At 35.6% G+C, this 27,295-nt stretch overlaps 2 protein-coding genes across 2 annotated transcripts in view; one reads left to right on the top strand and one right to left on the bottom strand.

Moving 5' to 3' along the window:
- The window catches only part of LOC120771396 (2-hydroxyacylsphingosine 1-beta-galactosyltransferase), a 35,270-nt gene extending 21,151 nt beyond the window's left edge, over window positions 1-14,119 (top strand). Inside the window, exons 2-7 of the mRNA XM_040099365.1 lie at window positions 7,757-7,907; window positions 8,500-8,683; window positions 11,113-11,409; window positions 11,477-12,141; window positions 12,204-12,326; window positions 13,623-14,119. Coding sequence (XP_039955299.1) covers window positions 7,765-7,907; window positions 8,500-8,683; window positions 11,113-11,409; window positions 11,477-12,141; window positions 12,204-12,326; window positions 13,623-13,773 — 1,563 coding nt within the window. The 5' untranslated portion in view covers window positions 7,757-7,764 and the 3' untranslated portion in view covers window positions 13,774-14,119. The remainder of the gene's footprint in view (window positions 1-7,756; window positions 7,908-8,499; window positions 8,684-11,112; window positions 11,410-11,476; window positions 12,142-12,203; window positions 12,327-13,622) is intronic.
- A 5,471-nt stretch (window positions 14,120-19,590) lies between these two features.
- Window positions 19,591-26,423, bottom strand: LOC120772253 (sensory neuron membrane protein 1-like). The gene is made up of 8 exons (XM_040100756.1): window positions 26,226-26,423; window positions 21,746-21,903; window positions 21,505-21,646; window positions 21,177-21,431; window positions 20,810-21,106; window positions 20,414-20,617; window positions 19,998-20,176; window positions 19,591-19,939 (listed from the first exon to the last, which is right to left on the bottom strand). Exons 1-8 carry the CDS (start codon window positions 26,325-26,327, stop codon window positions 19,786-19,788), a joined length of 1,491 nt encoding a protein of 496 aa, XP_039956690.1. The 5' UTR covers window positions 26,328-26,423; the 3' UTR covers window positions 19,591-19,785.
- Between the last annotated feature and the right edge of the window lie 872 nt (window positions 26,424-27,295).

Below are 27,295 nucleotides of genomic sequence, written 5' to 3'. Positions count from 1 at the left end.
AATGGCGTACTTGGAGAGAAACCACTACATTACAGATAAGAAACGAGAGTGACACTTGTGCAGCTCCGTTCTGGATACTGCAACAGATTAAACTCCTACTTATCCAGAATAGACCCTGACATATCAAATATAGTATATGTCCAGCGTACAATGCCCTGCTTACCCTACTCAACTGACACCCTTCTCCATTTGTTCCGACCCCGTCGAAACAGCATGTTTCCTGGGCCTATCATTGAATAACGTCGAAGGCTACTTACCTTATCCTTACCATCTCAACGGGGATTAGGTACCCGTAACAACAACAAAAACAACTACTCGTTTACGTTCAAACTCTTAATTGGGATCTGTACTGTCAACAAATTTAACGAATGAAGGAAAAATCGCCAAGAAGCGGCCAACATGAGTGGAATTGTATTCCCCAGGAAAACGCCACGTCACACACATCGATAGTGAGCAGCTAGAACCTCGAGGAGCTTGGTTGGGAGTCTACCTTATAGTTCGATATATGAAATCAAGGAGTTTCTGTCTGTTTTTGCCTTTGGCGAATTGTTTCGCACCAAGAGAAGCTTGTGAAAATCTACAATATCAGTTGTTTGCTAAGAGGAGCAAGGATTTCGACGTGGAAGGAGCCTACTTTGTAAACCGGTGCATTTTACTTAAGTCTAAAAAAACTATCAATTCATTGCGAAAATACAAGACTTTCATATGTATGTCCTGAACAGAGCCAACTTAATATATACCGTCTGTCTTTCCGTCCCTATATACGCCAACTAGTCCCTCAATTTTTGTGATACCGATCTGAATTTGTTTCACACCACCTTTTCTTCCCATTTGTCAAAACTGATGACTATACTATATACTATAGAAAACGAACGAGAAAATGAACGATCAAGATCAAGTTCTTGTGTGGCAAATTTTTGATTTTGAAATTTGTATATCTTTATATACATATATTAATTACGTGTCACGTTGTTTGTCCGCGATGGACTCCTAAACTACTGAACTGATTTTAGTAAAATTTAGCACACTGTGTTCAGTTCGAACCAACTTAGAAGATAGGATAGTACAAACAATTCATAAATAAAAACGTACAGTGAAAGCTCTATTATATGGACGGTCTACTAAGCGGACAACGCTATTAACTGGACAGAAGGCTGGTAACCAGACATTGAGAAAGCAGCCTAAATTCGTTACTTTTTCCAATGAAATTTATTTGTATGAAAACATTCAAAATTAAATCTCAAGTACAATCCTTTTGGATTCTTATACCGACAAAAGCGTTTTCGCCTTTATTCGTAAATAAAATTTTCTCTGCATTGGATAGTTGATTATGTGAATAATGGTATAAAATGTATACCACAGAAACGCGGGGTATCCACTGGTATTATTATAAATTACACCAGATTTTATTTCATGTATTATTGTTTCCATATGACTTTGATATTAATTACAACATTCAGTTGCCATAAAAATAAGGCTTCCTTAGTGTCTCATTGACAGTTCATCGCTTTCTGCGTCACTTACTCATTTAACTGTCGCTAGAAACCCATACACTGAGAAGTCATATGAAATAAATAAATAAATTACATTTTCATAATATTTAAATAATTTCGAATTGCACTAAAATTCCGTTAATGGCAGAAGAGGTGATTAAAATCGCATTTCAAACACGCGCACTTGACAATTTAAATGCTAATCAATATAACAATGGCGTAAACAAACAAAACAATCACCCAAATTGTCAGACAATTGCGGATATGTTTTGAAAAAGCAAAATATTGTAATAACAAAAATAAATTATTATATTTTTTAACAACTTTACTAGACATTAAAGTAGAAAAAAAACTAAAACAATGCAGTAAAAGAAACGTAAAGTAAAGTTAATTAGTTTTATTCCTTACTAGATACTAAAGCTTATAATAAAAAGTATTTGAATTCTTCACAGAAAGTTTCTTTAAAAAAAAAATCATTAAAATCTAAGTGAACTAATTTCAATTACAAAAATGCAAAACGTCCGGCAGCTGATTTAAACGCCACTCGTTACAATGTAATGTGCAGCTAAACGCATCCGTTAACGCAACTCAAGCGCCGTTTACCGCATGCTGACGACGCGCCGCTTCGGCTTCATAGTCGCAATAATGCGTGATTCCACTTGTCACTTTCTCATCGGGTAATTGCATTGCCTTACTTCTATCGTACGAGTATTTGCGGTAATTCACTTTCGGCTCTGCTTCGCTGCGCTAACACGCTTCGATGGCATACTTAGTGATGACGCTGCGACGCTTCGATGTAATCGCTGGTGTGCAGGCACGTCAACGCACGCGCCATGGCGAAGCAGTCTCTAATGACCACACATACACATGCAGAAATACTTACCGCGGCATTTACAGACGAACGTAATAATAATAATTTTGCTTCACAAGCGACTGGTTTTTTGTCATTAATTGCGGTTGCAAAAATACGAAAATTATGAAATGAACACAGAGTTGGGTTTTCGGTTAATCAAATTATGATTGATTTGCTGGTGCAGCAGTGTGGTGTTTTGCGAATTTTGCTCAAATTCTAAAAGGAATATACATATGTACTATATATGTATGCATTTGTGGAGGATTGAAAATGGATAGTATTTGCACTATGCGCTTTCTATCTTAACTGCTAGTAGCTGCTAGCTATCAGGAAGAAGAAGTTTGACAGTTACTCTTATAACGAGCGAAATAATGAAAAAGCAGCACGGAATTATCAAAATTATAGTAGAAATTCCTCTAACAGAAACTAGCTGCACTCTCAGCTTTTTACGCTCTCCACTTTTGCTCTACTCTGCTAGTTTCTGCTGTTTTTTTGGGATAAGAAACGCTTTTCCAGCAGAAATAGTGCTTGCTGGAAATAGTTATGATTTCAGATGTATGTATGTATGTATTTATACATTACAACTTTCAGGACTTAAATTAACGGGTTTCTCAATAGGGACGCTACAAAAGTAGGCTAATAGAAACAGCAAGCGAGGTCATATTTTTCCCGTTCTTTTGACATTTCTCTTCAATAAGGCTTGCCATTTAATCATGGAAAGATATACGATCCAACAACGAGTCGAAATTATAAAAATTCGAAATTCGGAGTCAGTGGCCTCAACTTTAAGAGCGCTACGACCAATTTGTGGTCGTCGTAATCGTTCTGTCAGATCAACAATTGAGCGTCTAGTGGAAAAATTTGAATCCACAGGCACGGTACAAAATGTTCCCGTGCCAATGAGACACAGAAGTGCCCCAAGTATTGAGAATATTGCTGCCGCTAGCGCATCAATTGAAAAAGACCCAAATCACTTCCTCCCACGTTGGTCACAAACGTAGGGCATCTCTGTGCCGTCGTTATGGCGAATTTTGCGAAAAGGTCTTAGCGTACATACTTACAAGGTCAAATTGACGCAAGAACTGAAGCCACTTGACCACCATAATCGTCGTATGTTCGTGAATTGGTCTGAGTAACAACTTGAAAATTATTCGGATTTTCGTCGAAAAATCATCTTCAGCGATGAGGCTCATTTCCAGCTTCGTCGATAAGTAAAATATGCGTTATTGGTCAGGCAGCAATCCACACGTACTCCATGATTCACCATTCTTTCATTCATTGAATACCTAAAAAGTTTGGTGCGGTTTATGGGTCAGCGGGGTGAATGGGCCGTACTTCTTCCGTGATGGTCAAGACCGGCACGTTACAGTGAATGGGAATCGCTCCCGTTCAATGTTAACCAGATATTTTATGTGGTTCCAACAAGACGGCGCCACAAGCCACACAGCGAATGTCACAATCGTTTTATTTAACCAAGTTTGGTGAACGCGTTATCTCACGAAATGCCCCAGACAGTTGGCACTCCCTGTTGTGCGATTTGACACCGTTATTCTATTTTCCGTGGATCTACGTCTATGTAAACAAGCCATAGACGATTGATTACTTCGTACGAATTTCAAACGTGAAATTGCAGCAGAACTCAAGTATGAGTAAGGCTATCGTTATTATGACAATTCGTTTCGTGATAGAGGTAGTAAACATTTCTGAAGAACGGTTTTTGACCAGATGAAAGTCCGGGTCAGTTCCGGCCCGGTAGACTTGATTGTCGTGCGAACGCCAGTTCGTTCCGTTAACGAGATTACTTGCCGCTGTCTTGTCCACATAATTCTAAGAATAAAAGTTAGAATAAGTCGATTTAGCTAGTCTATCTTTACATGAACTGGTCTCTCAGATTTTGAGTTATCTTTGTCTCTCTAGAAGCTGTCGATATCGGAAAACTATACTAACAAACAGCTGCCAAAAAGCCTGAATGATCAAAATAAAATTCTTGTACACAAACAATTCTTTGACAAGTTATTAAAACGAAATTCGGTATGAATTGGCAGCAAAAGCGTCATCACCGAACTTATTTTCCAGATCGGATCACTGTGTATCATATAGCTGCCATACAAACCGACCGATCAATACTAAGTCTAATAAGTCTTTATTTGTGAAAGGGTATTCTTAGCTATATAACTCGTCCATAACGGCGTAAAAGGTATCTATGTACGTCAATAAAGAAGAAGATTCTAGCTTTGGTGCAGCTGAAGTTAACATTTTTTCTTGTTTCTCCTTTATAAAATACTAAAATATTATTTACCAGCAATTCTTCGGAATGGCTCAACAGTGAAGAAAGTTGAAAATAAGTGCCTACTATTTTTTTTTAATATTTCAGAAAAATATTTTCTTTCATTTTAGTTTGTTTCTGAGTCGCAATTTCGCACAAAAACTCACCAATATTTTTAGACGGCTTGAAACAGTTGGATACAGCATTTAATATAATTGAAAAATCAACAACTAAAACTGAAATATTTATTCTTTATTATTTTATTACCAAAATATTTAAATAAACTTATTTAATTATAAGAATAAGTAATTACTCACTTAGTAAGTCTAATATAATAATAAAATATAAAGAGAAATCGAAAAAATATTGTGCTTGTGTTTTCGCCATATTTATTGGTAAATGAACCTAAATATTTGTGGTCAATTAATTTTGTAAATGATAATTGGTTGGTTATTAAAAAAATTATAAACTTTATTTATTCTAAAAAAGTGATATGTGCAATTAAGCTGCGACCCGTGCGGTTAAGCTTAAGTGTATGTACAATATTTATGTCTGTGTATATACTATATATTAGTGTATTTTTACACGCATGAGATTTTCAATCTCTAGAAAATCAAACTATTTTCGTTGCATTGGAAATTAAAATGCATTCAGCGCAGCCGAGTTGCATTTGCAAAACCGTTTCGAACAGCCATGAACCAGCAGCGACGCGGCACGGACAATGACATCTGTGTGATAAGGCTACTAACTAGCGTGCAAAGAAATACTATATACACTAGCGCACATATGAGTACGTATGATTACATAATACAGATACACATATGTATGGTAAACTGAAAAAAGTGATAAATTCATGTAATTACAACAGCGTTTGAACTAGAATGGTCGAATTGAAAACGCCTCGAGCCAGTTTCGCTTTCGTTGGATAAATCATGAAAAACACAACGTAAACAACTATTGCAGAATTAAAACTACAACTAATGCTTCAATATGGTCATGGTCGATTAAACGCACACACATGCGCAAATACTCTGGCGTTTTTTCAGTTTAGCGCGTTGTTAGTAAAAGCTTCCAAACTGTGTGAATTGTTAATGGACGAGTGTATTTATCCTCTTATTGAGTTTGCACATTTCGCACAAATTGTAGTTTTTACTGTTATGCAATAAGCTTGATATTTATTTCAAATACTAGTTTCAAACATGCTGCATATTTATTGAAAAGCTCTAAATACTGCTGAATATTTTAGTTTATTTAAGAGTAATATATTATTTGATTTTTCATGAATATGTTATTTTACACAGATTTTCATATAATCTGAGTTTTATTTATTTTTTATGATTTTTGTGTGATTTTAGTAATGTTTATTCGTAATTTCGAGGTGATTTTTCATGTTTTCTACAAATTTTTTGCGGTGATTTTCCATACTTCGCTCAAAAGCGAAACTAAAAACAACATTAATAAATCAAAAATACAATTTTCTAAACTTTTCACTAAATTACACCAACTACTAATCACATTGCAAATATTTATATTTTAATTTTCTCCCAATTTGGGTGTTTTAAACGCTTCAGTGCGTTAGGGCGTATGAGTAACTTTACACAGGAATAGCAGTGTTTACATACAGTTAATAGTATAACATATTATTATTTGAATTAAAATGCATATACATATTTATAATTTAAAAAAATACACTTTAATGAAAAAGAGAAAATTATGTTAAAGTAAGCTTATAATAAAGTCGCAGTACCTCTTTGGTCTTTTGAAGAAGAAGACATTTAAAAGTGAACACAATTTGGGGAATAATAAAATTATCTAAATAGCATTAATTTCATGCACCTTAGTAATTTGTTAACTCTTCTTCTTTATTGGCGTAGACAATGCTTACGTGGTGGTTCTTTTCGCTGTTTGGCGCCAATTGGCAATTCTAAGTGTAGACAGGTCTTTCTCCACCTGGTCTTCTTAATGGAGTGAAAGTCTTCCTCTTTCTCTACTTCTCCCGGCGGGTACTGCGTCGAATATTCTCATATTCTCAGATTTTTAGTGTTTCCATTCCTTCGGATGTCTCTTAATTCGCTGAACTATGTCAATGTCGTCGTATATCTCCTACAGCTTACCGTTCCATCGACTGCGATATTCGCCGTGGACCATAAATGTTTCGCAGAACCTTTCCCTCGAAAACTCGTAACGTCGACTCATCAGATGTTGTCATTGTCTATACCTTTGCATCAAATAGCAGAACGGAGGACTTTCCTTCTCAATCGCCTGCTCAGTCCGAAGTAGCACCAGTTATTCTGCGTTGTATTTCCAGGCTGACACTGTTGTTGGTGGTGTTCATACTGTTTCCAAGATAGACGATATTATCTACAACTTCGAAGTTTTGACTGTCAACAGGGACGTAGGAGCTAAATCGCAAAAGCGACGATTGTTTGTTTGATGACAGGAGATATTTCGTCTTGCCTTCGTTTACTACCAGACCCATAGAAATATATCGTAGTGAAATAGATAAAATTGATCACAATCCAACTCTACTTCAATATATAGAAACCACAAACAACACAATGTATATACCTATCACCTTTTATTGCCATTTGCCGCATTTGGCGCGATCCATTGAAACGTATGTACTAACAAGCTTCGACAAGCGACACATTGAAATGTTGCTTGCGTCACTAGCAGCTGGGTTGAGTGTTTAATAAAATTTGCCTTTCGGAAATGTACTTACGATTACTGTAATCATTATCAAAGTGCGGACGCGTACCCAGAGACAGCACACTGACGTTTGAATGGCTCAAAGCCAAATATTGCATATTACTGGCGCAGCGCTGTTAGTTTTTTCAGCAGCAGTGTACATATGTATGGCAGAAATGTAGCCAAAAATTTAAATGCTTATAAAGAGTGTAATTACAAACCATTTGCTATGCAACAATTAAATCTATATTGCCACCATTAACCGCTAGATTAACATCTAAATCGCTCAACAATCTCTATAAAGGGCGGTGCAGGTGCTGAGCTCTGCCTAGTTGGCGCTTTGAATAATTCGGAAATTTTTAAAAAATATTTTATTTTAGTTCAAAGAAAAGTGACACGATTTTTCCAAAAATACTAAGTTTTGAAATATATTTAATTTGTTATCGAAAATGCTAGATTTCAACATGGCGTGTCGAGTGTGGTATGGCGTGGCGTTGCTATTTTTTGCCACCAACATCATGGCTGCCGACATACTGATGGTCACAATGGGCGGCACCAAGTCACACAAAATACCCTTTTGGGAGCTGGCGAAAGGACTGATACACAGGTGAGTGTGTTAAAAGTTTGTGGAAGCAATGATACAGATTTTTTTAAAATAACAAATCAAATTTTTTTAAGTAAAAAAAAGAATTTATTATATGTTTAAATTGCTTGGTTCTCACGTTTTTATAATAGTTCACCAACAAATTGTGATGCTTCACTACTTACTTTGCAAGATTAAACTTAAGTCATGAGTATTTTAATTAAAGAGCTTTTTGGAAGCTTTCGTACTTTTAAATTTAATATCAAAATCTTTTTCTACATCTTCTTCATATTATCTTTCAGTAAATTTAATAAGCAATCTATCATTATATTTATTATATCTTTAAATTCTCATAGCGAGAAACTCTGAACAATTTAGGGAAACTGTTTCAATTCATCACGTGTTAGTATTATCTTCATTGAACTGTTTTTCCTTCCATAATAATTTTATTACCCACAAGTTCGGTTAGTCTCATACACGTGATGCAGTCAGGCACGTATTTAAGATTTTTATGAGCTTTTCCCAACACCTGACTTGAATTTTATCCAGTCTCATCACTTTTATATTGAAATACTATTTATAACTGATTTATTTTTCTTCTTCTTCTAACTTTCAGAGGTCACAACATAACATTTCTTAATGGTTTTCCATCGGATTTTCACATTAACGGTTTACACGAGATTACACCAGCTGGCTTGGTTGAGTACATACAAAACTATACGAACTGGGATTTATTGGGCTCACGTATGTCTGGTGAAATGCCTTTATCGATGTGGGACGCATTTCGATATGCGTTTCAAGTGAGTTTTTGAACAACACATATGTATAATTACTTAATATAGTTCGTAGTGCCATTCATTACTTTAGAAGCTTCATATGAATGAGCAGTATGGTTAAGCAAGAAGCAGAAAATTTTTATACTCTATAGAAATCTACATTTAAAACAAACGGGTGGCGTAATATATTTTTCTTTGTTGTTGGTCAACTCCACTGAGAAGTAAATGTGTATGCGGACTGACAATTTTTATACTCTTGCAACATGTTGATACAGAGTATAATATATTTGTTCTTCTAACAGTTATACAGACCACTACAGCTACAATTGCCAAAACCGCTCAGGCCAATTCTTATAGAAACTATTAACAACAGTGTGAAAATAAAAAAATGGAAATGAAATATCAGTTAAAGCGCCATAAATCAATAACAAAAACGCCAGAGACATTAAATTTTACCACCGAGATGATATGAGAGGGCTTTAAAGGAGCCGATGTAAAAATTTGACGAAGGGCGTGGCACGGCTCACTTTATGGTAAAATCACATATCTGGCCTGCTCGACTGTTTTAAAAATTTTTTATTTCACTGTTCGAAAATGAGTGATATCGGACTACAACCACGCCTACTTTCATGTAAAACAATTTTAAATTTCATTTGATTCTTTAATTTTCGGGTATATAAATCACGAGTAATCTTACAATAGTATTCCACTTTATGCTAAAAATTTTTCAAATTCTACAAAAAGTGTAAACGGCCTTAGGTACTGAATATTTGGAGCCCAGAGTTGATCTTTTACCGAAAATATCGGTAAATGTGTGAGATATACGCCTGAAACAGGTATATTCTCACAATATTATACCTGTTTGTCCAAAATTGGTTGTCTCGTGTTAATACAGGTAGTATAGATCTCATATACTACATGTTTCCAATAATTTTCATTTTTCTGACAAACCTTTTGTCGAATATCTCGGTCAATGTATGAGTTATTTATATAATGTATATCGAAATGGAAATGGTTCTTTACTTTTTAAAGAAAAAAATAGTGAAACTTAATGGGAAATGTTTATTATCCTTCGAAAGAACATTCTTTGGCATTTATTTTTTGAAGATTATCTCTCTCAAACGCTGGCAGGTAACTGGCGAATGATACGCGTGATGTTTTGCACCAAGACCTGAATCGAAGCGGCATTGTTCGCATAGATTTTAGACTTTTCATATCCCTACACGAAAAAATCTAACGGTGTGGTATCATACGATCTCGGTGGCCAATCGACCGGCCCAAAAATTAGCTGCTCATCGAAGTGTTCTCTCAATAAAACCATTGACTGTTGCGATGTGTGAAAGTGGCGTCGTCTTTTTGAAAGCAAATATCGCCGAGATCACGAGCTTTCATTTCAGGCATCAAATAGTCGGTTATCATGGTATAACCAAACCCTCGTTTTCTTCTGGATGAAATGGCAGCTCTTCGTCTCAAATGCGGCAGTTTTGCTTGTGTAAATTGAGTTAGAAATGGTCTTCATCGCTGAACAAAATTTGTATTTTATACGCTTTCGAATTAAGAGGAACGTTGTTCAGGCCTAAGTCTTTCCAAGCTTGCTTCAATATCAATATCAATATCAATATCAACGACCACTTACATCGAATATGGGGAGGTTACTACTGCTTACTGCTTTCCACTCTTTCACTCGTAACCTAAGACCTCACAAGGGTGGCTAGCATTTGTACGTAGTCACTTATGTCTGCGGTTTTAAATTGTTGCCTCATTTAATGAAGGGTATGTCAGCACTTGGTAGTGGAAGCACATAATATAAAGTCATTATTTACGGAAATTACACCTATTAATAGATAATGATAACTTTTGTTTATGAAGTTCAATTTATTTTCAACTTATCATCGACATAAATACGCCTGTAATTACTATATTTTAATAAACATATAAAAATACGCACAGCTGTGTGAACTAAAAATAAAATTGAAATTAAAGAAGCTCCCGAAGAACAGCTTAAAACTGCTTAAAATTTATATTTCATATGAAAAGCATGTATAGAAACATAAACTAGGCTGCTGAATACTCGTATCACGACCCGGCGAACAGCTACAACAGAGTCGCGTACTAAATTACAAAACGCTCACGCTGTTTATGCTTGCAAATGTAACAGCATAAGTCGCAGTTTATTGTGTTTGTTGTTATTGTTGCATTTGCGTTTCAAGGTGCACACGTCTCAAACTATACAAAAGCCTAAGCATTTACCCAACATTACGTGCGTCGACGTTTCAATATGAACTAACTCACATTTGTTTTTGAGAAACTTTGCTAATGGAAATTCATAAATAATTATACTAGCAATACATGAAATATCAGTTTATACTTATACCTATATATACCAAAAATAATTACTCAAAATTTTTAAATATTTACATAGTACATTTTCTGCCATTATTTCCCTCACTCAGTCCTGCGATGCAATGCTGGAGGATGCCGAAACTAAGGAGCTCATGAATCGCAGCTTTGACTTAGCCATTCTGGATGGCGCCTTTCCCGAGTGTGCACTCGGCATGGTCTATCAATACAAAATACCGTTCATGTATATGAATACGGTGGGCTTCTATACCGGCAGTCTGGCAAAGTCCGGTAATCCCGGTTCGTATGCGATAACGCCGAATTTCTATTCAAGCTTTACGGACACGATGAATATCTTCCAGCGGGCGATGAACACCGGCATACAAGTCTTTCAGGATGTTATGCACAAGGTAAAGTATATAATGTAGTTACTATCTTATTGAGTAATAAAAGGTAACCAACGCTTCTCACTAACAGCTAGTCATGGCGTTCGTTTATCGCGTGATGCGCGAACGCATCGACACAAATATTCCGCATCCCTATGATATCTCGAAAAATGTCAGCTTCATACTGCAGAATGGCCACGCTGTCGTATCATATCCGCGTGCACTCAATCCGAACGTTGCCGAAATCGCCTGCATACACTGCAAGCCCGCTAAGCCGCTGCCTAAAGATCTCGAAGAGTTTATTGCTTCCGCGGGCGAATCGGGTTTCATTTATGTCTCGATGGGTTCTTCAGTGAAGGCCGCCAACATGCCGGAGTCGCTGCGTCGTTTGTTGGTGAAAACGTTCGCACGTCTGCCATATCATGTGCTTTGGAAGTATGAGGGTGATGCTTCGGAAATGCATGATCTCACGGCTAATGTGCGCCTGAGTCGCTGGTTGCCACAGCAGGATATTTTGGGGCATCACAAACTGCGCGCCTTCGTTACGCATGGCGGTTTGTTGAGCATGTTCGAGACGGTATACCATGGTGTGCCAGTTGTGACAATGCCAGTCTTCTGCGATCACGATGTGAACTCTGCCAAGGCGGAGGTGGATGGCTATGCGATCAAATTACAGTTGGAGACTCTAACTGTTAGTCAGCTTTACAAGAGCTTAATGAAGGTCATACATGATCCGCAGTATAGAAATGCGGCGAGGTAATGTATAGATATTTAGTTTTGCTACTAATAATACTAACTTGTTTTTGTAAACGTTGCAGATCCCGCCAAAGATTGCTGACAGATCAGCGTAGTACTCCCTTGGAAACATCCATATATTGGACGGAATATGTTTTGCGTCACAAAGGAGCTTACCACTTGCAATCGCCGGCAAGAAATATGAGGTAAGCTCAGCAACAGGAATGAATATTTCATTGAGTGATTAGGATGAGAAATATGTTTGGAATTATGTTTTGAAGGTTATTCCAATTCAGAGTTCCTTATAAATTTTAAACAGGGTTATTCAATAGTACGAAAAGAGGGGTCTTTAGAAGAAGAATCATAGTTTTCAATTTCAATTCGGTAATGAGAAAACTTTTTTCAGAGTTCATTTAGAACGTTGAAGGTTCAAAAACTCTAGTTACAATAATAAATGTCTTACTACCTAGGCAGAGATCACGCTTTCAACCTAATGATAAGGTGAAATACCTGGAGCTCATTCTTGATGGAATGCTTTCATGTATCCCAAATTATGAGGAGAGATTCAATAAGGTATTGGTTGTTTATACTGATAAAGAAGAGCTAGAAAGAAGACTCTCGCCAAAAGGTGGCGTTTCGGCTTTACGAAGCCATTGCCAAACTAATAAAGTTCTATGTGGTATTTGTTTGGTGGAAGGCGCGCGAAAAGGCCACTCTCGCTAAGAAGCTTGAACGTGTTCAAAAATCGGCTCTCATTGGCGTCTGAGGTGCACTGCGGATTTTCTCAACAATTGTACTTAATGCCATTCTACACCCGAATGGGTGACAAAATCTCCGCTCAAATTCCGATATATTGGATGGGTCCAATCTTGAAGTTTGTTTTGGCAGCCTACTATAAGGAGCTCTCCAAGCTTAGACTTAAGCTCAGAGTATTCCTCTTCCTTATCCCATACATATAAGAATTGGAACGAGTGGGATTTCCGTTTTCATCTTGCGTTGCGAGCACTGGACCTATAAATTTCGCTTGGCGACGACACTCTGTGCGATTGCGCGATCCTTCTGGCCTAGATTGAAACGAAGGAAATCTACAGTACTACTTGCTCTTAGCAAAGCTCATCTTTCCGCAATCGTAGAAGTTCTTGCTGAACACTACTCAATAAGAATTTATGCGGTAAGGATAAAAATCCAGTCGCAACTATTAAAGATTTACGAAAGAAGGTGGAACAACCAGGCACTTTCATCTATTGTCTATTGCAAGCGAAACTGAAATTAGCCGCCTCAAGAAAAAGCTTCGTAGATTTATGAGGGTGTTTATGATCAATTTAATAGGAGTTTTAGGTACTGCAAGTATATCTTATCGGCTATAAGCTGTTCGAGTAGGATGCCTATTAACATCGACCCTTTAACCTAACCCAACCCAAGTCAGTTATGTAACAGATTTTTCTAACCTTTTCACATAGTAGTTCTATAGCTCTCAGTAAAATAATATTTTTTCTTTGCAGTTGGATCCAATACTACCTAATCGATGTAGTCGCACTCTACGTGGGCGCTATCTACCTAATCTACTATCTGCTGAAACGTTTATTCTCCCGCCCCGAAGTCATGCAACATAGCATACGCCATGCTCATCACAAAGTCAAAAAGCTCAACTAATTTCCCCTCAATAATTAGCTCGGTGATATTCAATTAGTGAAGGGTGTCTAAGTATGTGCAGAATACTGCCGCCATACTTCCTCTCACTCTCTCTCTATCCCTTCAGTTGCAGTCTGTTCATGGCAGAGCGCATAGTCTCATTTTCATTTTTTACAGTGTGTGTGTGTGCAAATATTTTCGACTTTTTCTTTTGTGTAGAAAAAGTTATTGTAAATATTGTGACTACATAAACCTATTTAATATATATTTAATTATTATGTGTACAAAAGCGTGTGACAACTCTCAAAAATATATATATATATAATATAATGAATAAAAGCTGCCGAAGAAAATTAATTATTTTTAAATTCATATTCTGCGGCTTTATTTGAGTTACTGTAAATTCGTTTGCATGTTCTACCATATCAGTGGCGTAGCTAGGGGGGTTTCGAAGGGGACCGTCGCCCCGGGCGCAACGTCTTGGGGGCGGCAAAACTATCTTCGCTGTTTTTTAATATTCAGAAAAATACTTCATCAAATGTTTTTACAAAAATTATTTTAAAAGATAAAGAGTTGTACACTCACAATGTAATCATCTGAATAACAATGAAAAATATTAATTTTTACTCGAATACTCTTCAGTCTTTGAATTTGTCTTATATCTTTTGGCTTATATCTTTTTTAAAAATAGTGATAGAACTTAAAAATGCACTTTTCTAGCTTTATCTAGCGACGTGTCACTCTCACAGTTACCCTATGCTTTGAATGTAACAAATACTTTTATTTCTCCAAATTTTCAAAAATGGTATTTAAAAACTCCAATTCGGGCAAAAATTCCTGCAAATTGTGTCAAAAGTGTACAAGATATTGGGCGAAAATGGGTTTTTTCTATGGCTTTTAATAAGATGTCTTCTAAATTTACTATCAATTTCCTCAAAAACCGTATTGTGAGTTTTGTAACTTCAGAATTTGCGTGGCTTCTAGTTCCTAAATTTTATATACTAAATATCGAAGATATTTTGTAAAAATTCACTTTTGTCCGAACCACCTCATGAAACTTGTAGGTAGGTAGATAAAGGGGGGCGGCAGAACATCCTTGGCCCCGAGCGCCCGAAGTTGTAGCTACGCCACTGTACCATATTAATGTGTTCTTTAAAAAGGTTTTGCCTAAATTATTTAATACAACAAAACCAAAGTCAAATTAAATTTAAAAATGTTTGTGAAATTCCTTTGATTTTTGTAAATGTGTTTTTTTCTGATTTAATTTTTGTTTGGAAATGTATAGTATATAAATTCGCTGTTGTTAAAAATTGTATATGCTTAATAATCAATATCAATAAATTATCGATATGTTGTTAGCTGTTACTATAAATAAGCATAGTTGTATAGGTTAAAATAAAATATTTAACAAAATAATAAAATGTTTTCCTCCTCTACTGAATGATGTTTGCATTAGTTTTAAGAGCTGTGGTATTATTAATAAACATTTATATTCAAATTCTGAAATTTAAATTTAGCATTTTGTGATTTGCTGAGTATAAGTTTGACGGAGGAACGCTGGAGTATAAGATTGCGAGCCGCTACGTCACAAACGAAACGAACTGTCAAATTTTCATCACTCGTTCAGGACGTCACGAGCTACTGCATTGTCCTGTCAAACTAAAGCCAAAAGAAGCAGCGGGACGTAAATGTCGTAATATTTATTTTTGCCATTTTTAATGGAAGAAAAACTCACGTGTGAATGAAGGCAGAATAATAGTCTAGGCAGTCATTGCAAATAATTTATATACGAAATCGCTGAATGAATCTAAACGATAAAAGTAATATGTGAATCCGAGAACAGAGGGTTGGCGAAACGATATTTAAGCTTCTGGAATTCATATATGATAGCTGATAATATTTGAGGTAGTCAGAAAAGCTCTCTGCCTTCAGCTTCAGTAAAAAGCAGAAGAATAATTAGTTGAACTAAGATTGTCTCTAAATATTTTAGTTTTTCAATATTAAAATCGCGTGGAAAATGGAAATCGTCGAAATAGAAATTAGTTAATTTTTGAAAGCAAAAAAAAAACAATCATAGTGTAATAATCCTTATCGGCAAAGAAAGATAAAATAACTAACATTAAGGGAAAAAAATTTGGCTTTAAATTCGGTCACAATAGCGGATCGATGCGATGGTGTATTATCATGGTGTAAAATCTATGAATTGTTCTTTCACAATTCCAACCGTTTTCGAAGGATATTCTCACGCAAACTCCTCATTGACCATCTGTGACATCAAAATCTCAATTCAAAATATTAATTTTTTTAACTATGTTCGTGCAGTTCCTACCTTTTCATACATTAATAAATTTGCTCTGAAAATGGAAAAAAATATCCCACTATTTTTCTTCAAGATTTCCTCCTTAATATTTTAAACTAACAAGTAAGGAATCGCCAAGTTCGGATGAATGAAATTTATTGACCAAAATCAGAGCTGCCAAAGGAAAATTGTCCCCCTTTTAGAAGAGAGAGGAAATTATGGTAAACTTGGGAGAAAAACTTTGTTAAAAATTGTCTGGCATCTTAACAATTTAAATCCAGCACAGACAGGTAATAAGTTTTCAGCGTCAATCGATAAGGTAGCCATCGATTGACCACGTATTACTTATTTCTAAACAAAAAAAAAATAAATAATATTCTGAAATAACGATGTGTATTAGTATAAATTAATAATATTTTATTTTCTATTTTATTTATTTTCATTAAAAATATTTTATTTTCATTTTTTCTCAATTTTTGAAAACTCCATTACAAATGCGTTTATAATTTTTATAATTATCATATTAAATACCTTAAATTTAGAATTTCAGATTTTAAAAAGTATTATATAATATGCTTTTCAATGCAAATAGGATCCACAACCTTTACACGCTTTCACGAACTCCCTAATTGTTAATGTTAAATACGGTCCGCGCGCTTCCTCGTCCATATATGTCATCTCTATCAGTCTGCCTACACACTTTTTTATATCGGGCAGGATAGGATGGGGTTCTACACAAGAATCCAGTTTTTCATAGAGATCAAAACCCCTATTTCTCATTTCTAAAGGATCTTTTATGGAACGCAGAATGTTGAAATCCCTGTAGATTTCAGCCAAATCTGGCGCTGAGTCTTCTAAGTCCATGCTGAGGGAATTTACTAATTTTCGACACAAGGCAGAGCTGATCTGTTGTTATTAACGTTGAAGCACGTTTTGACGACGACTGCAAAATTTGCTCGAGTTTTAAGGATTTTGCGCAGGTAGGAACACACGACGGTAACTATGTTTGGAGGATCAGTAATGAATGCGGCAGGTAACAAAGTGTATTTTTGGGAAGTACATTTTCATATAATCAATTTCAGTGCGCTTATGTAAGTTGTCCTTGAAATCAATACTAATTTTCTTAGATATATATTTTTAAATTTGTTATTAAAATTAAAATGTAGTATATGTCGGTGATGGAAAATACGGAGATGCTTAGAAGTTATTGTTTAGCTTTTATTCCTTATAATACTTTCTCTCTTAATTACTGGAAAAGATAAAAGTGGAATAAAATTACAAATTAAAGCATAGCAGGTAAGGAAGAACTAATTTCGAGTGTAACCGAACTATTTACACTCTTGCAACTAGCAGGATCCAAACCGTGTTAATACCTTTAGGTGTATTACATTAAAAATCTAGCGAAAAGGTTTAACAATCAAATTTGGTATCATACTTATTAATTAACTTATATGCAGATCTTAAATTTAATTAGTTTTATAACTGTATTCTATTTCTCGTCAGAGAATATATGAAAGGGCTGATTTCATAAATTTTTGACACTGCTCAGGTATACTGGAGAACATATTTACAAGCAATTTTATACATAACGGGTGATCCAAGTAGAGGTGCATTTTTCAATATCCTCTTTTGATAAATCACACGTGAGTCGTGTCGACCTGTCATATTATTTTGGTTCAGTATTGTTTCTCATTTCATCATGGAAAGACTTAGGGCTGATAAACGTTTACAACACGAATACCGTAGAGAGTCGATTCAGCGCCGTTCACAGCAATGCGGACTGACGTACAGAACGACTTGGCGTATTTTACGTCGAGATTTTAAGTTGAAAGCTTACAAAATATAACTTGTAGAAGAACTAAAACCGCTCGACCTTCCCAAGTACATTGCTATACTCCATGGGCTCTTGAAAAGTACCAAGAAATTTTGTTCAGCGATTAGGCCGGCTTCTGCTTCAATGGGTATGTAAACAAACAAAATTGCCACAGTTGGGACGAAGAGTAACCTGAAGAGATTCAAGAGCTGCCATTTCATCTAGAAAACGCAACGGTTTGGTGTGGTTTATGGGTCAATGGAATCATCGTCCATATTTCTGCAAAAAGGATACCGGTAAGAACATAACCGTCAATGGCGACTATTATCGCGCCTTGATAACCGACAATTTGATGACTGGAATTGAAGTTTGTGACCTGGGCGACATTCGGTTTCAACAAAACGGCCCCACTTCCACACATCGCATAATTCAATAGATTTATTTAGAGAATACTGCGGTGAGCAGATATTCTCACATTTTGGCACGGTCCATTGGCCACAAAGATTGTGTGAGGTCAGACCGTTAGACATTTTTCTGTGGGGATATATAAAGTCTAAAGTCTATGCGGACAATCCCGCTTCGATTCAGGCCTTGAAACGAAACATCACGCATGTCTTTCGCCATTTCATATTCAAAATGCTCGAACGTGTCATCGAAAATTGAATTCAATGGAAGGACCTTCTGAGACGTAGCCGTGGTGAAAACTCAAAAGAGATAATCTTAAAAAAATAAATACCAAAGAATTTTCTTTCGAATGAGAATAAACATTTTCCATTGAATTTGAAGTTTCTGTGTTTTTTCTTTTAAAAGTTGAGAACTTCGAAATGGATCTCCTTTCACTATTTGTATATAAATCTATATAGATATAAACATATGTATGTATGGAGTAAGGTCATCAGATGTTTCAAAATCATAAATATCAGTTTTATTAGGGCTGAGGCAAGTTTTAACCCGATTTTATCCAATTCAGGGATATACTGTTGTGAATAACAACTTGTCAATTTTTTTAAGATAGTTCACATATTGGCCAATATAAGTATGTGATATAAAGTCAACTGGAAGTTGTTAGAATCTATTATAGTATAAGATCTATAAGAAGTATTGATCGGAATCAACTTAGTTTTGGCACAATAGTATACTATTACCTAAAAAAAAATAAAAAACTCCCCGTATTTCAAAAACATATCTAAAAGATTGACCAATATTTTCGGTTAAAATGTTTACGTTATATAATTTTTGAAGGGCGAAATTTGAAACTCCAAGGCGATTATATATATATGTAGAATATATATTTTTTGATCGTATTTACACTCTATTAATCATTGCTGGCCCTGGGTAAAAACATTATTTAAAGAGTTTCTCATCTCATGCCATATGATTTCTGACAACAAATACGGTATGTGTGGTGATCAAAGTTATGTTCTGGAAAGTTCAAATAACAAAGTAATAATAACGTGGCTTCGTCTCATTAGCTGACACTTATTATCCTTTTTGAGGCTTTAGTATTCCAGGCGAGATGCGATGGTAAAAATACTACTATGTATTTGACCCAACACAACGCCATAAATAATGACAGACATAGCTATGCATGCATGCCATTGGCTCGGTAATACCCAATTAGCATTGTGATATTAAGTGCTGCAAATTATCGTGGTAACACCTAGGTGGTCATTACCAAGGCATCTCATGAGAATCGCAACAACTGTCCGAATGATTGCAAAAATCGTCACATTTCTATTTCACATTTATTGAATTGCTTTGCTATTACAGGTACGATATAAATATATGTATGTACATATGTATCTATATATGACGGACTACAGTAACTACAATAAGACAACACATTTGCTAACTTTCAACTAAATTCTGTAACTTATTATCGCCACGTCACTTAAACAGTTTAAATTAGCCGCTAATTAATTCAATGTTTATCGATCGTGCTGGCTTCGGTTGTGGGTGTGACGTTTGTTGTGGTGATTTGATTTCGACCAAATAGCATATAGAGGCTGATAGCTAAGCCCAATGCCCCGAAAATTGTGGACATCCATTTAAAGACATTATTTATTTTGATGACTCTGCGTGGAAATATTTCGGAAAGTGCGCTAATTTATGAAAATAATAATGTTTACTTACAAGAAAACCTTCTTCTTCAACATATCGGTCCAGGTCTTATCCAAACTGGCCGCTTCTTCGACCCAAAAGAGCGGCATGGTGAGTGTGCGTAAGTTCTTCATAACCTCTACTTCCGGCACGGGCATCACAGAGAGGCTGAATTGCAGGCGTTTAGCAGCAGAGAGTGGTGTACCAGATATCTTAAGTGAAAAAAAAAATATTATTATAGCTTTAAGTGTTTGAAATCGTTTCTTAAAATACGAAATAATAATTTTTTGTCAAAAGTTAAAGCTTTTTAGTGACAACAAATCATGGAACTCCATTCATGCTGTGGATACTGTGAACTTTTAAAGTTTCGTATCAAATAATCTTCGAATTGCTGGTCCACTATCTTCAAAATACTTACTATTATATGACTCTTTAAATTCAAGTTTTACCCTTTCGAAAACAATAAAAACGCCATGCTTTTCCTCCACCGGATCCACACCATCTACGTCCGCAACCAATTGCGGATCGGCCTTGAAAAAGTGTGGCAACGAGACAATCATCGGTGCCTCATTACACAAGGTGAGATCCATGGTACCTTTGGGTGGACAGTCGTCGGGATAATCCTTACAAAAACAATGCTTATCAGGATCGTTCTGAAAAAAAAAAAAAACAAAAAATTCATTATTGCATTCCATTAAAATACATATGTGACCTGGTCTAAAAAAATGAGAACAATTAATGAGATAACGAGAAACTGACGATTATTTTTAACAGCTTTTCCCAGAAAACCTTTTCGTAGACCAGGTCACATATATATATTTGAAGATATTCGTTTTGAGCTTCACCTTCGGATCGCCCAAGTCGATTGTGTAATAATATGCTGGTATGCCTGCATAAGTGGTCTTCTTCTCGAACTCCGCACCCAAAGAACGACACAAATCGGCAGCAAAGGACCACAGTCCCTCTTCGGGCTTCATTAGCGGAGCAAAGATGGTTGTGTCGGTGCCGCGAAATTGATTACACTCATCACCATCCCAGACACTTAGCTCGTCAGAGTCGTCAAACTCAAGCACGCGCCCAATATCACGGCTAACCTTGACGCCTCTCGCAACCTTATAGCGACCGGCGTCAGTGTGGTTGGCCTAAGTTTACAATACAGTTGTGGATATTAAATAAACAATTATTATTTAATTATTGCAACGGCATACTCACCCCGCCAAGGAGTGAAAATTTGAAATGTGTTGCATTCACTTTTTCTGCGCCTTTGATGGCGCCGGTGTGAAAATTCAAACAAATCGCCTTAGCTGCGAAATGATCGATGGAGCAGTCCACATCGATGCCGCGAAAGAAAATGTCCATGAAAGGTGCGCGCACAAATGGCGTGGTAGGCTTAAACAGCGCTTGCAGACCCTCGGATATCATGTTGATCAAGGCTTCCTTGTCACGCTTGACGGCTATAGCCATGATCTTGTAAAAAGTTTTTGTGCATTTTGTAGTTACAAAGATGAAAACAACAAGTGAAATAGTTAAGTCGCCTTACTTGTACAAGTGGATGTGGCATCACGATTAAATCCTCGCCGCTTAGTCCCAAGTCGGGTCTAAAAATGAACGTGTTGCGCATATTGTAGGCCACCGCGTCCTCATCCTCAAAGTCTTCCAAATCGTATTTGTCCTTCCATTCCCTTTATGGCATTTAATTATGTATTTAATATTCATTTGATGTATTTTATTAAGTGTTTGTGTGTGTGTTGGAGTGGGTTATATGTACTAATGGCACTTACTCAAATACAAACGGCCCGACCTCTTGCACACGTGGTTTTCCGCCATTTTGCACTTCATCGGGATTTGTTACGTTGAAGACGTAAATTGAAAAATTCAAGGCGATGGGGAATTTCTCCCACATTTGTCGCGGTTCGCTGCCAGGTTTCAGATTTAATTGCTTTTTGGCGAAATGAAATAAGCAGAAGAACATTATGCAATATTATAAAAATATATGAAAGTGAATTTATAATTTTCTTTTATAAAACACAGCTGTAGATTCGTTCTTAGAGATGCTACCTTTTTGTGAATGAAACGGAAATTTCTTAGCGGTTTTCTTCAGCACATCTTTTTGCTTAACTTAAATTTTTAGTTCGTGTTAATATTTGATTTATTATAAAAAAATCATTGAATGATACAGGGAATCTATGTAGGTCAAAGACATCTCGCTCCAAGCTCGTTAAATATACATATAATACAGTAAATGTTTCCTTGTTTTCGTATTGCTTTCCTCCTTCGTATACCTTCCGCGTTAGCCAGTCCCAAACATTTTCAATTACGTTAAGACCTGGAGAATATGGTGGGCAGATCATAAGATTAAATTTTGGCACGAAATAAACGACTTTACTACTCGAGCGTTATGAATAGGAGCATTGCCTTGTTGAAAAATCCAAGAAATTGTATAGAAGATATTACTTAATTTTGGAAATACGGACACCAACAATGTTTTGAAGTGATCACCGTTTATCTTCTGATCAATAAAAATCAAGACAATTGTTCCATAAAACATGTTAGCACCTCGTGACTCCATCTTCTCGGCTGTGGTGGCGACTTAAGTATAGCTCATTTTGCCGTCGAGTTGAGTGTCGGATTGAACAGTCCACGCCATGTATTATTTAGCGAATCGAAGCCGTTTTTCTTTACGTAGTTCATTCAGAGGGTTTTTTTCTTGATTTTTGGACGCTTTAGGTGTTCTGCATTTTTTATTGTACACTGAACAGTTGAAAGGCTTGCTTTTACTCCGGCTAATTCCTTAATCTTAGCTGCAGACTTAGTCGAATTTAAGGTAACAATCTGGCGTGCTGATTGTTCAGGTAGTTTTTTCTTTAAAGTATTTTCAATGTGCCTCTAGATCATTCAAATATCTATCAACGGTACTGGAGCTGCGTTTTATTTGTTTGGGAATGTTTCGATTGGATAGTCATTGGGAGGGAAAAAAGTCTACGTAGCTCGAAAACAATTTATTTGTTTATTTTTGGTACTTTCTCAATAGAAAAAACTGCACTTGTTTACACAAGACAAAGAAATATAAAGTGCGTCTATTTCAATAACCAACCGAAAACGCATGTGATTGCTATGGACAATTTTTCCAACGAATGTAGAGCATTTTAGAAAACACTTTTCCTTTAATTTTGTATTTGTTGATATATTTTAGTTTCTTTACTTTGACTAATCACAATCGTACAATCAGTATAATTAAAAAAAAATCAGACGAGACGTTTTAGGCTTCGGAACAGGAAAGTGTTAAAATATGCTTAAAAAGCTGGATGTCTGATCACTTGTTTGTTGTGCTTCCGCAACAACTGTTAACACTGTTAAGGGGTTATTTGGGTTTACGGGTTTTAAAAAAATCTAATTTTTTCATGGTATTCTATGTATTCTACAACACCTCTAGAATATTGTCCCATTTTTTAAGTTGATCCGAGTAAGAGTTTCGGAGATACAGCCTTGAGAACTTGTGCGCTCGAGCTGCGCTAGGCTCAGTGCTCCGTCTTTAAACGCATTTTTCTGGAAAATCGGTTGACACGATTTCTCAATAACTACTCAACCGATCTTCTTGAAATTTTACTCAGGTCTAGAAATATCGTCGCAATGGACGAGTTTAAAATATTTTTTTTCAAAAATTTCAACATTTCTTTGTTAATAGTGTATGTTTGTAATAATAAAAAATTCTAATTAGATATTTAATTTTTTATATGAGAACAAATTGTTGAAAAAAGGCTGTTTTTTAACCCCTTAAGACTCTATTTGACCTCTTTAGTGCTAAGACGTCGCATTACTTTCGTTCGATAATACATGGAGAACCATGAATAGCTCATATAAGATAAATTTTCTGTGAGCTCTTGAATCGCACTAAGCGTACTTGCGAGTGGACGCTCAAAGCCAAGCCGAGCGCAAAGCTGATTTCAATCAGCGCTGAAATCCACGCGTTCTTTGCTATAATGCTGTTTTGTTCTGTTCTGTTCAACCGCATAAGATTTAATTTGAATAACAATTTATTTAAAGCAAGAAATATAATTAATTAATGAATGTTTTCCGCGTAACAGAAAAAAATATGGCGCAAACAAATACAGGTATTTACTACTTCTCGATAGATTAAGAAGCTGCCGTATCATATATTGGGCTTTGAATATATTAATAAACTCTAATGGTTTAGGGGATTCCCGTAATAAGATTTCCTTTGAAAATATTAAAAACCATTCAAGGTAATTACTTGTAAGCAAAATATGAGACGAATGTAAAAAATAACCATGCAAAACACGAAAAACACTTTAAACTGGTTCTTCGCATTAATCAGCTTCGGATTCGACTTTAATTTTATATTTTAAATTTAGATTTTGAAGCCGTGGTGTATATATTTTATGAAAAATTTCTTTTTTGGGAACCACTATTTTATCGAAAATCAAAATTTTGGTTAGTTCTTCGTTTGTGACCTGCATTTATCAAAAGTAATCAAAAATTAGTTTTTTTTGGATTTTTGTTAATTTTAAGCAGATAAATCTTTGTTCCAAATCTTGTATTTCTTTCCGCGCACGAAATCATTGCGAATGCTGGAAAAGGCTTACGATGATTAAGTTTTATCAAAAACACAAGCCTACGAGTGGTACAAAGCCTTTAAATATGGTCGAGAGATCATTTAAGACATGCTTCGTTCTGGACGATCTTCAATCTCTTCAACTGATGAAAATATTAAAAAAGTGAAGAATATGCTGCTTGAAAATCGTCAGCAAGTGATAGAAAGATTACAAGAGAGCTCGACATCTCGCGCAAGTCAGCTCGAATAATTTTGGTGAATAATTTGGGTATGAAATGCGTTCTTGCTAGACTCGTCCGATAAAGCTGAATTTTTCTCAAAAATAGTACCATAAATAGATCTCTTTGAGCATACTTGATCGTCCGAATTTCGATCCCACATTCACGGAGAACTGCCGATGAGACAAGGGCTTACGAGTTTGACTGGCAAACAAGTCAACAATCATTGGAATGGGGGGAAGAACGAGCCGTAACCACCACATAAAAGCCACTCAAAAATTAAGTTGATGTTCATTGTCTTTTTCGATATTCGTATTTTGATATATCATGAATTTGTTCCGGAGGGACAGGCGGTCAATAAGGAGTTCTATTTGTTCGCATTGAGGAGTTTGTGAGAGAACATCTGTCGAAAACGGCCGGAATTGTGGGAAAACAATTCATGAATTTTGTACGATGATAATGCAGCATCGCATCGAGCCACGATCGTGATTGAATTTATAGCCAAAAAAGCAAGAGATACTATCGATCAACCACCATATTCACCAAATATGGCTTCATGTGACCCGTTTTCAGTCGATCGAAGAGTTAAAACAAAATTCGCTGAAGGAGCTGAGAGCAATGTCAAAAATTGCGTTTTATTTACTATTTCCGGGTACTTTTTTGGCACAATTTACAAATGCTATTATGAGAGAAGGCGATTGAGGATTTATCGATGTATCTATTAATAAAAGGAGAGGGGACTTAAATATGCCACATATCCACATATGTAGAGTCTGAAATACTTGTAGAACCCTCCGAGTTAGCAATTCATTTACAAGTTTTTACGAAATTTTAATCACATTTTTGTAGTTTCATGGGGAAATTTGAAGTGTTTTATAATAATATATACATAATTATATTATTAAGTAAGCTTATCAATTGTCATTTTTAGATTTACAATTGACATTCTTTGTCGTTTTGGGTGTTTGTATAAGACCTTGGTCACTTTAAGCTTTGTTAGGTTCCATTTTTTTAATGGAAACATCTTTTTGGTAGTATTTTTCCTTTTCTGTTAAAAGAAGTTTTCCCAGTTGTGCACTTTTTTTTAAATATATCATATTTTTCATAACAAAGTCTTCTTCTTTATTGGCGTAGATACCGCTTACGTGGTTATAGCCGAGTTTACAACAGCGAGCCAGTTCATAACAAATTATATTCTTTAAATTAATTGTTTATACAGAAAAAAATAAGTTAAATTTATTTTTTTTTTTGTTTTTTTATTTTTCTGAAAAAATGTATATCACTCCACATTTGGATTTTGCTAACATCAAAATTTTATACATATTTTTTTATTTTTTGGCTTTTTGTAATAAGAACATATATTTTATTTACGATTTCGATTTTTCTCTGTCAAAGCAATTTCTCTTTAAGCCCACTTTTTAATCTCTTTAAAATACTTTTTCTTTTATTTTACTTTTTACCAATTCTTACCCCTTTTATCATTTTATTCAATAATTTTGGAAACCCTATAAAACCCACAAAGATCCCCAACACGAGCGCAATAGCCGAACCGATGAGTATTTTCTTAAACATTTTTAATTTCAATTAAATCTTTTTATAGGCAATTATTTAAAAGGAGCAATTTTTTTTCGAAACGCGCGTACCGAAACTGAAAAAGTAACTGTTTGAAACAATGCACCGTTTGCTGATTTTATTTCAACATCGTCGAGGTCCTCGATGTATTGATATGTATGCGTATATAATTGCAGCAACACACTTTGCTCCCATACTAGCAATTATTTACTCATACTCCGTCATACTTGTATGTGTGTGTGCTTGTATTTATAAACGTGTCCTTTCCCTTGTTAATAACTTTTATAAATTTTTAATAAGCCCCTTTCATCGCGCTGCTTCTTGTAAGTGAGTGTTATAGACATATGCACATTTTAATAGATTTGTCGGCATTTGTTGGTATTGCATTTTCCATTGATGAGGCGTGGTTTCACTTTTCTCACATTTACAGTCCAAATATTTACGGTACACACACACACGCATGCATAGTTGGAGACATATACTTATTAGAAGAAACAACTGCCGATGGGTTACATTCCTGTGTGACACTTCGAGACAGAGTTATTTTGGTTGTCTCGTGCATTTTAAAATACTGGACGAAGGTGGAGGTCGGACAGAGACATATGGAATGGAGTGTGTGAACATCTTGAGGCTTGCTTGAGTAAGTAATTCTAGGCGCTTTAAATGACCTAATTTTCACACCCGTAAGACACTTTTTTGATAATTAAGCAATTCAATTAATTAGTTAATTACGTCTTTCTGGGTTATGTGGTACTTGCATATCTTACATAAGTAGTTCATGGCTGCAAAATATGGTTGAAAGGATTGAAGGTGAGAGAAATTGAAAACTCATTCTAAAGAATGAATGTGGCGAATGAAACACCACAATATTATAAAATTACAGATTATTTATTAAGATAACTCAAAAGACTTCTTCACTTGGTGGCGTCTATACAAGAAGTGACGCTTCTTAAAACTAAAAACTTAGA

The sequence above is a fragment of the Bactrocera tryoni genome, chromosome 3 (assembly GCF_016617805.1).
Source record: "Bactrocera tryoni isolate S06 chromosome 3, CSIRO_BtryS06_freeze2, whole genome shotgun sequence".
NCBI lineage: Eukaryota > Metazoa > Arthropoda > Insecta > Diptera > Tephritidae > Bactrocera > Bactrocera tryoni.
The sequence above is the reverse complement of the archived record's forward strand: the minus strand, read 5'-3'. Positions and strand labels throughout refer to the sequence as shown.

What these genes read in the sequence shown, in the direction of transcription:
- LOC120772253 (XM_040100756.1), bottom strand. Translation starts at nt 26,327, where the DNA reads ATGTTTAAGAAAATACTCATCGGTTCGGCTATTGCGCTCGTGTTGGGG. An exon ending in TGAATAAAATGATAAAAGGG is followed by an intron (nt 21,904 to 26,225) that starts GTAAGAATTGGT and finishes TTCGCCAAAAAG; the next exon opens with CAATTAAATCTGAAACCTGG. An exon ending in TTTTTATTGTTTTCGAAAGG is followed by an intron (nt 20,177 to 20,413) that starts GTAAAACTTGAA and finishes TTTTCACTTAAG; the next exon opens with ATATCTGGTACACCACTCTC.